The sequence below is a fragment of the Caloenas nicobarica genome, chromosome 1 (assembly GCF_036013445.1).
Source record: "Caloenas nicobarica isolate bCalNic1 chromosome 1, bCalNic1.hap1, whole genome shotgun sequence".
NCBI lineage: Eukaryota > Metazoa > Chordata > Aves > Columbiformes > Columbidae > Caloenas > Caloenas nicobarica.
In genome coordinates, this window is record NC_088245.1 from 110212698 (window position 1) to 110226620 (window position 13923).

General features: G+C 42.6%; 2 protein-coding genes across 7 annotated transcripts in view; one reads left to right on the forward strand and one right to left on the reverse strand.

The window, feature by feature from the left end:
• On the forward strand, positions 1-10622 carry PRDX4 (peroxiredoxin 4). Of its 3 annotated transcripts, none has more exons than XM_065629076.1 (8): positions 1-348; positions 2844-2961; positions 3963-4079; positions 4643-4765; positions 5389-5519; positions 6775-6809; positions 8370-8445; positions 9258-10622. In XM_065629076.1, the coding sequence occupies exons 1-7, from the start codon at positions 108-110 to the stop codon at positions 8418-8420; spliced, it is 816 nt and encodes a 271-aa protein (XP_065485148.1). In that variant the 5' UTR covers positions 1-107; the 3' UTR covers positions 8421-8445; positions 9258-10622. The 3 variants fall into 3 exon arrangements, with proteins under 3 accessions (XP_065485148.1, XP_065485156.1, XP_065485138.1); XM_065629084.1 differs by lacking the exon at positions 9258-10622 and adding an exon at positions 7975-8021 and having other exon boundaries at positions 8370-8494; XM_065629066.1 differs by lacking the exon at positions 9258-10622 and having other exon boundaries at positions 8370-8494.
• Positions 10569-13923, reverse strand: part of ACOT9 (acyl-CoA thioesterase 9) — a 23892-nt gene continuing 20537 nt past the window's right edge. For all 4 annotated transcript variants that reach the window (XM_065629037.1, XM_065629027.1, XM_065629054.1 and 1 more), the window contains one exon: positions 10569-13698. In XM_065629037.1, the coding sequence (XP_065485109.1) occupies positions 13640-13698 (59 nt within the window). In that variant the 3' untranslated portion in view covers positions 10569-13639. The remainder of the gene's footprint in view (positions 13699-13923) is intronic.

Sequence of the window (13923 nt, forward strand, 5' to 3'; positions counted from 1 at the left end):
GGCCGCGGGGCGGCGGCCTGGCCGTGCGGCGGGCGGCGTGCGCGACAGGCCCGGCCAAGCTCCGCCCCGCCGCCGCGCCGCGGGGACGTGCAGCGGCTCGGCGGGCCATGGAGGCAGCGCGGCGGCGGCTGCGGGCGGGCGGCGGGGCGAAGGCCGGGGGCTGCGCGCTGCTGCTGCTGGCGGCGGTGGCGGTGCTGGGAGGCGAGGCGGCGGAGGCGGAGGAGCCGCGCTCGGCGCGGCAGCGGGGGGACGAGCAGTGCCATTACTACGCGGGGGGGCAGGTCTACCCGGGAGAGGCGGCTCGCCTGCCCGTCTCCGACCATTCGCTGCATCTCAGCCAGGCCAAGAGTAGGTGCCGGGCGGGATCGGGGAGTGGGAGGCCGGCGGGTGCCGTACGGGTGCCCTCTGTGGCGCCGCCGCCGAGGGGCGGCCCGGGGCCGGGAGAGGTGCCCGCAGTGCGCCTCCGCCGCGGGGCGGGCGGGGGGCGGCGGCGGCCGCGGGGCTCGGAGCGGCGGGAGCGCCACGTCAAGCCGAGCGCCCTGGCCCTCCGCGGTGGGACCGCGGCCCTCCCGGGATCCCCCGGTGGCTGGTTCCCAGCCGGCCGCCTTGCCCGGCCCTCTGCACCGGGAGCAGCCCCCGGCTCCGCACGGCCCCCCGCGGGTGACCGGCTGTCCCTGCGGCTGTCCCTGCGGCTGTCCCTGCGGGTGTCCCTGCGGGTGTCCCTGCGGGTGTCCCTGCGGGAGCGGCACTTGCCGCTCACCCCGCTGCTCCCGGGTGCTTTCCCTCCCCTCCCTTCGGCTTCTGGCCGTGGCAGCGGGGGGCTCGGGAAGGCCCAGCGTCCCTTTCCAGGCCTGCGTGTTTATCGTGGTAAGCTGACAGCGAGTTAACGTTCCACAGACATTCACCGACGTTTGCGGTTCCAGAAGCAGCGAAGGCGGCCAGGGGAGCGCTTTGAACAACGTGCGGGAATGCCTTGTGCTCACACGGTGGTTTAGAGAGAGCCCGCGGCCGCCGCTCCTGTTCTTACTGGTCATACTGGGCTCGGTTTGTCACTTTTGTGCCGGCCCTCTCCTTGTGCTTTAAATGCTTTATGGCACACCGAGGTGCAAGCGTCTTTCATTCAGTTGCAGCGAGATGTTCGGGGGCGCCTGTTCAAGTGCTCAGCTGCTCCCCGAAAGTCCTGCTTTTGTGGACTGGAGAAAGGAGAGAAGTCACACAAAACATGTCTTTGCTGTGAGAATTTATAGCTTTTAAATCCTTTTCCTATGCCAAACCAGGACATAACTTCTGTTATAAACATTTGCAAACAGATGCTAGGAGAAAAATGGAAAAGCAAGCAAGATACTTGTAACCAATTCTGTTCTTTTTTTTCCTCCCTTTGTAATGTTATTACAACCTTTTTGGACAAGTCTTTTTCAACCAAAAATATCACTTAAAACCAGGTCGAGATGCAACATATTTAATTTCTTTTCCTTCTACCTAGTAATCTGAAGGTCAGTTGAAGAGAATGTTTTGCTCTGAAGAGATTAGATTACGAGTGTCACTGTTTTGTGAAGAGCAACATTTGAAACATTGTGGAGAGCTCAAAATAATTTGAAGATTAATCCTTGCTCTCACTTGAAAACAGTCGCATACCTACAAAGACTCAATAAAAATTTAAAAAAAAAAAAAGTTGGAGGTCTGTAGCTTGAAATCTGGTCAGAAAGAATTCTACAGAAGACTTGAGAGGATTTCATCAAAAAAAGTAAACTGAAATTATCAGTCATACCTACTGACTCTCTGTACTTGTATTGCTGTGTCCCTTGTGGGTTATATCATGAGAATCCAAAGCCAACTGCCTTCCCATTCACGGGCACGATGTGTCCAATGATTTGGGGTTTTTTTTGCAGTCTTTGTTGTAGATGCTCAATAATTAACAGCCGTGGGTTGTCCTAAAAAAAAGGAGAGACCAACAACATAGTCCTCATCCAGATAATAATGAAGATTCTTTATATTCTTCTCAGCAGCATTTCCCTAGTTCCCTCGGAGTGTATGTCAATGTCCTTGACATCACAAGTGTATTCAGATCACCTTAGATCTCCAGCATACCCTATTCTTTGTCTCAGAGCTCACATTGCTATGAAAATAGTACCTGGCAGAATAATTTTTAATGGTTTTAATTCAAGGTTAATCCCTTTTGGTAGGAATAGTAAATACATTTCATGCATTTTAATTGGATTTTTTTTGTAAAACACAATTATCATCAAGTTACAATTTGCTCAGGAGTTGTAATTTAATAAATATACACTGTGCTTTTAGGCATTTGTCTCCAAACATGTTGCAGCATGTATTCTTTTTGTGGACTTGAATTCCAAGTAGATTTTTTTATGGCTAAAAACTAACAATATGAATTTGAACTGAACCATCTTATGTTTCAGATTCGCAACAGCTATTTGTAACGAAGTAGTGAGGGTTCCTGAAATCTTAAACAGCTTCCCCTTCAGTCTAACAGATGTTTTGCCATGAGCTGATAGCACACACAGGGTTTGTTCAATACACCCAGATAAGGTTTGCGTGGCCTTGATTATCAGTGATTCAAAGGGTTTATGTATAAGCACAAGTTGGTCAAATTATTTACTTTCCATGTGTACTGAACACTATGTTTATTCATCATTCTGTAGCCTATGCCAGCTGTGCACTTTTTAAAGCGGTAAGAAAGTTTCATTTTGTAACTGTGTGCAGTAGATTGTTTTTCAAGCAAAAGGAGGAACAGTTGGCCTTGCAGGCAAGCCAGCTAGTGAACAGCTTGCTTTGAACACGTGCTTCGTATTCTGACTTTTAATTGAACTTTCTTCATATTTCAGTCTCCAAGCCAGCACCTTACTGGGAAGGAACAGCGGTCATTAACGGAGAGTTTAAAGAGCTGAAATTAACAGATTATGAAGGAAAATATCTTGTCTTCTTCTTCTATCCTCTTGACTTGTAAGTAAGATCACTGTAGACATAACAGGACTGAGTACAGCTATGCTAGACTCATAATTCATTAATTTTGCCCTTTCTTGAGGTCTTTGCTTTTTTTGTTTGGTAGGGGTTTGGGGGAGAAGAAAGAAGCAATGGAAGAAAATATGTTCTTCTCATTTGTGTTTTCATCATGCATTGGTAAAATTGTAACACAATCTTTGCCCTAATAAATGTGTCCACTAATTTGTGTCTCTACACACACAAAAAAAACCCCTCCCCATCTGTAGCAATCTTTACGTTCTGTGTGATGCTGTAAATCACTGCTGCAAACAGAAGACAGCATCCCGTCTATATTTTCCAGAGTGTATCAAGGACATTAAAAGATGACATTTTCCCTTTAAGTTCTTCCCATAATACCCTAAGAACATCTGACATTACCCTCCTTTATTTAGATTGCGGTTGAGTGGAAACACCTCAGCTTTCTACCAGACAGTCCCATTCATTTCCACAAAATGAAGACAAGAGGACAAAAATGCATAACTACCTTGACATTATAAAAGAAATAACATGGCTCTTAGCTGTTAGCTTCAAGGCCCTAGAAATTGTAGTCTTTATTTCTTCCGTAGTGGAAGTCAAAGGTCAAAATAGTTAAAAATAGTTAAAATTTGCAGACATGCACAGTAAAAAGAAATTATAGTATATTCCTCTGAAAAAATGGCATATTGTGCTTAAATTCAGCCACTTAATATTCATAAAGTCTAAAGGAAAGTAACAGTAAAAACATTTATATTCACATTGTAAGATACTGCAGATTCGTGATCTTCAGTAATAAACTGTGTGTAACTAAGCTAGAAACTGAGGCTTAAAGATTTGTCAGGCAACATTTTGGTTAAATACTTGAAGAAGCAATGAAAAATCAGTAAAAGCTGAAATCATTTATGATTAATCCACCGTTTTAAGTTAAACAAAATTTACTGAATGTCTCATGAAATTTTGACTTTATCTTGTTTTAAATTATCTAGTACATTTGTATGCCCAACCGAGATAATTGCCTTCAGTGACAGAATCGAAGAATTCAGAGCAATAAATACCGAAGTAGTAGCATGTTCTGTGGACTCAAAGTTCACTCACTTAGCATGGTATGTATCTTTTCCTTATCTTTTACTAAAAATTATTTGTGGGTCCATCTTAGCTGAAGAACTGTATCCCCGGATTTGTAGCCTATGTAGGCGTATCATAATCTGTAAAAGCATGATACTATTGGTATAGCTGTTTAAAATATTTTTCAGTAGTAAAATTTTTTAACCCTAGTGTGTGAAAGTGCCTTTATCTTTGAAGCTTGTTTGATACGTACTGCTTGAAATACATCATGTCTCAGTCCAAAAAATATTTCAAATACAAAGAAAAAAAGGGATAAGGATGCAGGTGTCTGTAGAGGCGTTACACTGTCCCAGTTCATGAGCACATTGGTATAAAGTGACTGTGGCTGATAAGAAAGAGGTCACTGTTAATATATGTGGCCAAAAACTGCAAAAGATCCACTGAATATTTTGCTCCAAACGTAAGTAGTATTCATCTCCCTTGTATGCAGAACAAGGAAAATGTCACTTGCCCTAGATCTGTTCTGGTTTGTGACTTTTAACTTTGTGTAGGGAATATAAATCTTTATGAGAAACACATCTGTATCTCATTTCTTTTGAAGGATTAATACTCCTCGAAAACAAGGGGGACTTGGACCTATGAAGATTCCGCTTCTTTCAGATTTGACGCACCAAATTTCAAAGGATTATGGTGTATATTTGGAAGATCAAGGACATACACTTAGGTATTTCACTTGCTTACTGTTCATTTTGTTCTGCTGGAGTGGTACTGACTACTTCATGTCTAAAGAAGCTTTTGAAATTTTTCTTTGAGAGCAATTACTTGGGGATTCAGGCTGAGAGACAAAATATATATTGAGGAACACAAAAAAATTAGCCATGATGAATCAGAACAGGGGTGGAGGTTACTATCCTGTTTAACGGCAGATACCAGGGGCAGGGCAAACATGCAGAATATCCCAAAACTGCAGGGACCTCCCAAATTCAAGTGGAGTCAAGACTAAGAGTAACTAATGGCTTCAAGAGATAACGTTTCATAAATTTGATTAGTTGCTTTTGGGATCTGTGTAGTGTCATAGCATCTGCAACATCCCCTGGCAGGGCCTGCCAAAGCCTAGCTTTATGTTCTGCAAAAAAATATCCTTTTTTGGTTTTAACTTGCCATCATCTCATGTCATCTGATGTCTCAGGTAAAGAATCGTAGGTTAGTAGTATTCTAAGGTGATGGGTATTGTATGGTGTTTGCAGAGATCAAATTCTTCCCATCCAACAGACATGAAATAGTGTGTAAACACATCACTGTAATTCATTCTGTTTCCTAACACACGCAAAAAAAATGTTTTCACAGAGGCCTTTTCATTATCGATGATAAGAGAATCCTTCGACAGATCACGATGAACGACCTTCCTGTTGGGAGATCCGTGGATGAAACGCTTCGTTTAGTACAAGCATTCCAGTACACAGACAAACATGGAGAAGGTGCTCTTTCAATTATTATGCTTTGATGCTGAAGATTGTTTTACTTAGAGTGGAAGCTGTATTTGTAGCTTTTAGGAAGAAAGGTACTCAGTAACTTTAGAGACTAATCTCATATGGGGAATGAAGTGGTTTGATTGCCCTGCTACAAGATTCTGTCGTCCCAGTGCTTTCATAGCTTGTTTCTAGAATAGTAATACATGTTTTGCTTCACATCCATGAGAATGCAGAGCATAAAACATTCCTTGCTCTGAATTAAGGCATTAGGTACCATCTGTCACAAGCATAAATCTGTACAAAATATGAGGCCGTGACAAATCAGGCCCAATATTTCAGTACATTTTGACATACTAAAATAATTGAGATGCCAGTCATCCTTGTCCTGTGTCATTCATTGAGGATCCGTGATGAGTAATTGAGAGTGCTTCATGCCAAGATACATGGTGATGCTGTGAAAGTTAGACCACCATTACTTGTGTTTTCTTTACAAGTGCTATGGGATCATCTTCCCCTGACAAAGCAGCTTTCACTGGCTTCAAATCATTACTTTGTCTCAACAATTCATATCCTCCTCAGCTCAAGCATAGAATGAACTTTTCACATTTCTTTAATTAATGTGTTTAAGTAAACACATGCTTTTATTTAAAGATTTGTTTAAGTATTAATACACATGTTCAGCAGCTGAACTTCCATTTCAACTCAATTGAGTTGTGAGATGGCGTAACGCATTGGGCTCAGGCCTCAGAGGGAGGTGGTCACAGGGCTCTCTGCCATGCTGCATGTTAACCACATGCTGTAATCCCTTTACTCCTGAGCAAGGCTTCAAATAAAATCACTCAGTCTCTTGTGGAATCTTTGAACTGATTTCTTTGCTAAAAAATTTCCCCCAACATTGGTTTTAAAGAAAGAAATGTAGGTCTCTGAGTAGTCACCTGAATTTTGTTGGGAAACTTTTGTTTCTGCTAGAATAGGTGTTCATTCTCAGACAGTGCTTTGCCAGTACTTTGTCTAGAAGGGCATGAGAATTAAACCAAGGCATTGACATCCATCCAAAGATAGCAGAAGTGGTAGCTGGTAGCAGGTATCAGCTGTTACGACACCATCCTATGTATAAAGCAAACTGCAAGTTGCAGTTATTTACATATGACATTTGTGTGCTGTGTTACTTCAGGTTCAGAAAGATAATATTAAGTGCACAGAAGTAAGTGTGTGTAAAAATACTTTTACTAACTTGTCTTTTTGGTTTATTTTCCTCCAGTTTGCCCTGCTGGTTGGAAACCTGGCAGTGAAACAGTAAGTCACTGTTTAGATGCATGTACTACTAAAAAGCTCCAGTAAAGCCAAATCCAAAATCTTTGCAACTTTCAGTGAGATTATATGAGTAAACTCACATTATTATAGTTACAGCTTTTGGATTACTACTGATTTCATTAGGAGCTCGTTTCCCTCACGCTATTCCAGTTGTTTCAAACTCCCTGCATGTGAACAAAACTCTCTTGAGCAGCAGTTAGTTAGTGATCAAGAACTTTTTTTTCCTATTAACACCTGATGAGAGGAAGTTGGAAGCTCTTGAGTGTGTCTTCTCGGTTATTTGTCCATATAAATTTTTGGTTCTGTCAGGTGCTGCTGTGGATCCTAGCTAGGCACTACCCAAAAAAATGAAGTTCCCAGGCTGCTGTAGTATTTGGCAGAGCCAGTGTGCCACTGTCAGAACTCCAGCAGAGAGCACTGCTTTGCTGCGCAGTAGCTCTTCCTCCTGTGTTACAACTCGCCGACATGTGACTACAAGCAGAAGAGCGAGGGCGCAGATGAACACCCAGAACCACTGAACTCGTTTGTGTTCTCTGGCTTGGATCAAGCCTCAGCAGAATGATGACATTTTTACTAGGGGTCTGAGCCGCCTAGTTCAGATGAGATCACTGCCATTTAATTGAGCATGTGGCTTTCTTCTGAACCATCCAGTGATGACAGTGTCGTTGTTTAAGAGCTGTCTCAACAAAATGCAGGTCCAAGCAGCCTCTAAGCAGAGTAGCGAGCATTGTAATTGACAGTTAAACCATGTTTCTTTGCTGGATGTGAAAACTGCCCAGGATGACTGGAGGCTCAGAGTCACCTCTTTCAAGCAAGCAGAGTGTCTCAGTGGGGCAAGCCGGATATTAAGACTGCAAAATGAAAGAGGGCTGGCTGGCCTAACAGACATGTTTTGGCAACTGGAAAGTTCTGTCCTCTGTAACGATGGATCACCTAAATAATATGACATTAACGTAATTTCTAAAAAATAGTCTTACAATGCTGAGATCAACAGCTCCAATACTACCAGTGTGAAGATCTGAAACAATATATAAGCTTTCTCTTTCTCCTCTGTGCAAAAGATGCAGATAATTTAAATAGCATAGTGGTTCAAAAAGCCTTTCTCGAAGATGTAGCCATGCCTTCTAAATGTGTTTGATTTAATTAGATCAGACCAGAGGAAGCCATGAGAGTGTGGTGGCCAAGGGAAGAACTGTAAGTAAATTCTAAGAGTCTTGATTACAGATATTAATTTATTACAGTGTCTTGCTTTTGGGGCAAGCGACATAGATGTATGTGCTCCCCATTGTCAAGATTCTTCCTTTGGTAGGCTGCACTCTCCCTTTGCCCAATTAGTTAAATCTTTCTGCTACTGTTGTTAGGTATCTTTAGAGATAAAACAGTAATCTAGGGTCAAGTCCGCTGATAAATTACATTTCGGTGTTGCTTGTGGGTTGGCCTTAGCATCATATTATGAAATACTATGTTGTTCTGGTTTTACAGTTCGCTGTGTTTATGTGGTTTTGGTTTTTGACTAACATCTTCATTTTCTTTCTTGCACAGATAATTCCAGATCCAGCTGGAAAACTGAAGTATTTTGATAAACTAAACTGAGGCTTGCTTCTGTTGAATTACATAGGTCATGTTCAGCTTGATTTTTGCCAATAAAATTTCATTAATTTTGTTACTTTCATGAGTTTGACTAATATGTAACTGCAGTAGACCATTAAAGGTCTTGTTGCTTAAATGGGAGTCTAACCTTTGTGAAGCATGGGTACCTAACTAGTTATCAGAAAATATTCTTATGAAATACATGTTTTCCCTCTAAGTTTGTTTAGATGCTTGGTTTTCCCAAAATTTACTTCTGTTAGCATCTCAGGCTTAGATTCATGACTTTTGCTATTGATAAGATTACTTAATTTCTGCAAAAATCTTGTCTTGCTTGGTCACATTCCAAGAGCTACAGCTAGAAAAGAGCCACTTGGTTATGGTACATTAGTCTGTAGTCCAGAGGCAACAGCAGCTAACCCGAAAGCCAGAAATAAATTACAGTTGCTGAATTAAAGTTCCAGTCTGTCCAAAGCTGAAAAACATTATTAAACTACTAAGAACATATTCTATGCTACATAAATCAGTACAACTGCACTGAAAAAAATACAGCTGTGCCGGTTCATGTGATTCAAGGGCTGAACCAGTAATTTTTCCCATGCTTGTATTTGTAGTTTACAGGCCGATAAGATCAATTCCATTTCACACGGTCTGAATTATTTCCCTGGCCCCCCACTATTAACAGATGTACGTGGTGGTCAGTGTCACGTGCTGATCCATACAGTAACCGCAGCTCCTAGTTTTAAGGCCATAGTTGTGGTCTTTCCCAAGGTTAGTATTGATGTGTCCAATGATCTGTCAGAAGCTCTTGTGGCTCATGTAGATGAATTTCTTCTTTCACAGGAAAGGAACATCTCTGTGTAAGACACGCTTTGTGCTTGTGTGCTCTGGAGAAGCCTTTCAGAAGAATGTTTATTCTTGCTTCTTCCCACCTCTCCCTCTTTTTAATATGGTGTTCTGGAGCCTGTGCAACTGGAAAAACGGCACTTGAAGTCAGTGTCAGCTCCTTACCAGGGTCATCCTTGAGAAGGCCCCAGACAAGGCTTCCTACTTGCTCCGGTCCAGCACCGCCACGTTATTACTCTTGGTTGGAGCCCACGCTCTTGAAAACTTGTTTCCCCTTCCCCCAGCAGACCATACAGTTCCCTTCCCTGTACACAGACGCTTCGGTTCTCTTCTGCCAAACTGGACCAGCAGTTGCATTTTCACTGTCCAGTTACCTGATTTTGTAGACTTTGGTGAATACTGAGCAGCCCTCTGGATTAGTCACTGCGGACAGAGAGCAGAAGCGGCTGCTTGCCTTATGCTTCAGCTTTGATACAAATATCACCAAAGCACAGGCCTAGCGCAGAGGCAACCATGGCCAGAGCAAGCAGGACTCCAGCAGACCCCAGCCTCCCTGCCCCTGTGAGGCGTGGGGAAAGGAGGAGCTCCCCTCACTGCAGGGAAGACATTGAGGTGCTAGGGAGAGTTCAGAGAAGGGCAACGAAGCTGGTGAGGGGTCTGGAGCACAAGTCTGATGAGGAGCAGCTGAGGGAACTGGGGCTGTTCAGCCTGGAGAAAAGGAGGCTGAGGGGAGACCTGATCGCTGTCTGCAACTGCCTGAAAGGAGGGTGTAGCATGGAGGGGGTTGGTCTCTTCTCCCAAGTGGCAAGTGATAGGACAAGAGGAAATGGCCTGAAGTTGTGCCAGGGGAAGTTTAAATTGGAAATTAGGAAAAAATCTTCACAGAAAGGGCTGTCAGGCACTGGAACAGGCTGCCCAGGGAAGTGGTGGAGTCACCATCCCTGGAGGGGTTTAAAAGATGTGTAGATGAGGTTCTTAGGGACATGGTTTAGTGGTGGACTTGGCAGTGTTACATTAGTAGTTGGACTCGATGATCTTAAAGGTCTTTTCCAGCCAAAACGATTCTATCATCCCATCCAGAGGGCAGAGGCGCAGCAATCAAACAAATCTGTCGCCCAATGAAGGCTGCACAGAATGTGCAGTAAAGCCAATTAAGCATGCAGAAAGTTTAGAGCAAGTTTCTGAACTATACCCTCACTCAGTGGCCCATGTTGTACCAGCTCCAACAAGCTTCATCCCAGAATACTGAACCTCATGACGTGGCTGCAAAGGAATCACGCATATTTGAAAAAAGGCTATCGAAGGCTGTTACAGTCTGAGTAATATTTATTTTTTTAAAAACACGTAAAAATAAACACATTCAAAACAAAGTGCTTTTTGGAGCACTGAGCTCAGCCAGTCCCACAGAAACCTCCTTTTCTATCATCACCATTAAGTGAGAGGGTTAGGGGAGGCAATCCAGCCACCACAGCCTTCCTCCTCCTCACTGTACTCCAAGACACAACGGGCACAGAAACATTTACTTCCCACTGCAGAGCTACAGCCAATTACACAGATAGGTACACTATAAATAAAAAGATTTTTCTACCAATACCTTAAGGCCTGTGTGGTAATTATTAGTCGTTTACAGCAGTGATGGGCTGGCCATTAAGTTGCCACATAAACTTGACATTAATTACTATGTTAAAATATTTCAATTCCCAATGTGAGATCTGAGAACAATTTTTATCTCACACACAAAGGTATACAGCGACACACATAAATAATACCCTTGAAAAAAGATACATTTAGCCTATTATCAAAGAGGGTCACAACTTTGAGTTACCTTTTCAGATTAAAAAATATATGAGCACGTACTCCTTGTCTGTTTATTACTATATATATTTTATATCTTTTACATATGTATATATATACACACATATTCTGTATTCTATCAAGTACTGTGTTTGCGGTACTTGATTAAGTTATCATGAACTTCATTTGCGGGACTCGTTTTCTTCACTCTGTCCAGCGGTTCTGATGCCATGCTTTGCTCCCTACTCTATTACCTCTTTTTGTCCTGTCCAATCCCTTCCCAAAGGCTGAATTTAGAAATTATGACAAATTAATCTTTAAATACAGCTGAAAAGGCAGTAGAGAAGGAACTTGGTATCTCCTTAACTTACAAGTGCTATACAAAAGTGACCCAGGTAGGACCACTGGGTCAATGGTAAAAACCTGCAGACAGTCAGGAGTAACACATAGTTCTGAAATAGATCCCCCTACCTCCTGCCTTCCTACTTATTTTTTAACAGCCAACAGTGACCCATGCAGCGAGAGGGGAAGAGGCTGGGATAGAATTTCTGTTCGTAATTGGTGTGGTCAGTCAAGTACACTCAGCTTTCAAAGAATTTTAAAAAGGAGAAAGCCAGAAAATACAAAATATATGCACAGTCTCATTAAAGAAAAACATTATAACATCATACAGCTGAATCGGCAGTGGAGTGTGGCTGAAGAGAGAAACTCTGTGTAAGGAACCAAGAGCTTACTATGACTTCAGCGCATTAATCTGATCCGGATCAGGCAACACCGCTGTGCCTCCACTGGAAAGCAACCTAACTGAGACATCCAGGCAGCCCAACCTAGAAAGGACAGGCTGATGTATAACACATTGGTTATTATAATACAATGCTGCTTCTCCTCACATGAACAGCAATCAGCTCTCAGGAGCCATGGACTTCACGCTGCCCCCGCACCTAAGGAAGCTGGTCCTAATAGTGAATTCCTGAAACTTTCTTACTCAGAAATAAAATTTCAACATGTCACTTTATTTTATCAGCCTATTGCATGCATCTGTGCTGATTCACATAGTTTTTACTTGCTGCTTCGTCATTTGATTTTAAACCTAGCAGAGAAGCTACAGTCTATTCTTGTGTATTACAAGACATCATATTTCATCCATTTAACCTACCATTGAGCCCAACTACTCCTCTGTGAGTGTCCTGCTCAGACAGGATATCAGTCTTGATTCGAAGGTATCAGAAGTCCAATTTTGCACTTGTGACTAATCATCCTCACTGCTAAAAGGTGATGCCTCCCATCCACTCACCTTCTTAATTTCAGGATGTTGGGCTTTATCTGCCAGATATTGGAGACATTAAAACTTTCTCCACTACATCAGAAGCACTTCAGTACCAAGTACTTTCTTCCTGCTACGTACATGCTGTGGTTATGTCCACTGCGGTTCCCTCTCTGTGGTGAGGAATTACTCTGTCCTTCACAGGTAAACTTGACAACCTTTAAAGCTGTGCAATACTCTTATTTCCTTACAGTCTACCGAGGAACCAGACAAAGAATCCAGTTGAGGAGGCTGCCCTCTAGCTGTGCCACCCCTCAGCGGGATAAAAATGCTCCCACCATTCAGCAGCTGACTTGGGAGCTGCTCAGCACAGATTCTCTGCACCCCTAACTCCAGCATCGAACGTAACCATTATCATTTACGCAGCATTTTACTTTTCCTACTCCCATTCCCTAACAAACCAAAACATTCTGCTCTACAATGCCATTTCTCAGTCCCACCCAATCTCACCAATCAGATCTCTACAGGCCATGAGAAATAACTCATTAAGGAACTCACAGTTATATCCCCCCCATTAAAAAAAAAAAAAAAGCTAGAAGAGGCAGGGAAGGACTGGCTGTATGCAAACAGAATCCCAGAAGAGACCATCTGGCCACCTCATTTCATTGCAAAAATCAGTTTCCTCCCAAGGGACCATGAAACCATCCAAAATAGAAGCTCCAACAACCTTGTAAAATCCCAGCTGATGGGAAACACCTACTTGATATTGTGCACACACTGGTGACTTCTGAGCTTATGCTGCTGGCCACATGCATGTGTCCTTGTTAAAAAAAAAAATAAGACCCTAAACTTAATCTACACAAGAATGTAGGTCAAATGGGTTCATCTGTCTCTATCTACTTATTGCACACATTTTTCTGATAGAATTTCTATCCCTTACCAGGGAAATACAAAGGAGAGCTGCGAAGGGAAAGAAGGCAGATGGTGACAAGACAGCAAAGGTCATAATGAGAGCTCTCAAAGCAGACAAAGAGAAGCTATGTAAAGCTTAAGATTGTAATTTTTCAGCCTTTTTTCCTAGCACTGGCATGTAAAAGTAAATTTTAACAACTCCTAGTAGAAGAGTATAAAAAAATCCAAATATATGCAAATACATAAATAGCACTAAAAAGGTATTTTTTGTTCTGGGGTTTAGGTTGGTTTTGGGTTTGTTTTGGGGTGGGTTTTCAGTACTGCAAGCACCTGTCTGTGAGCCATCTCTGGTGACAGCTCTTTCCAAGACAGCATGCTGCTACACTGCTGATGCAGCATTCACTGTGCGTCAGATTTCTTTCATGGTTGCAGCAAAGTGTCGCTTCCCGTCTAAATACAACATGGACTCTGAAATAAGGCGGAGAAAAGAGAGAATCACATTAGTAACTCAGTATCAATACTGGGCAACTACAGAGAAAGGTTAAAATTAAGCAACAATCCACATTGTCATCAAAGCATAAGGTATGGTTTGCCATGAAATCCTGCTAAATCAATCAAATGCCAATAGTTCACCTATTAAAATGACCAATGTTCCAACAGAAAGTCATCTTTTCTACAAAGCTATGATGATAA

Bases quoted from the DNA above. Each gene is read 5' to 3' on its own strand.
- PRDX4 (XM_065629076.1), top strand. From the start codon at position 108: ATGGAGGCAGCGCGGCGGCGGCTGCGGGCGGGCGGCGGGGCGAAGGCC. The intron at 5,520-6,774 runs GTGCTCTTTCAA...ATTTTCCTCCAG, and splicing joins CACAGACAAACATGGAGAAG to TTTGCCCTGCTGGTTGGAAA. The intron at 6,810-8,369 runs GTAAGTCACTGT...TTTCTTGCACAG, and splicing joins GGAAACCTGGCAGTGAAACA to ATAATTCCAGATCCAGCTGG.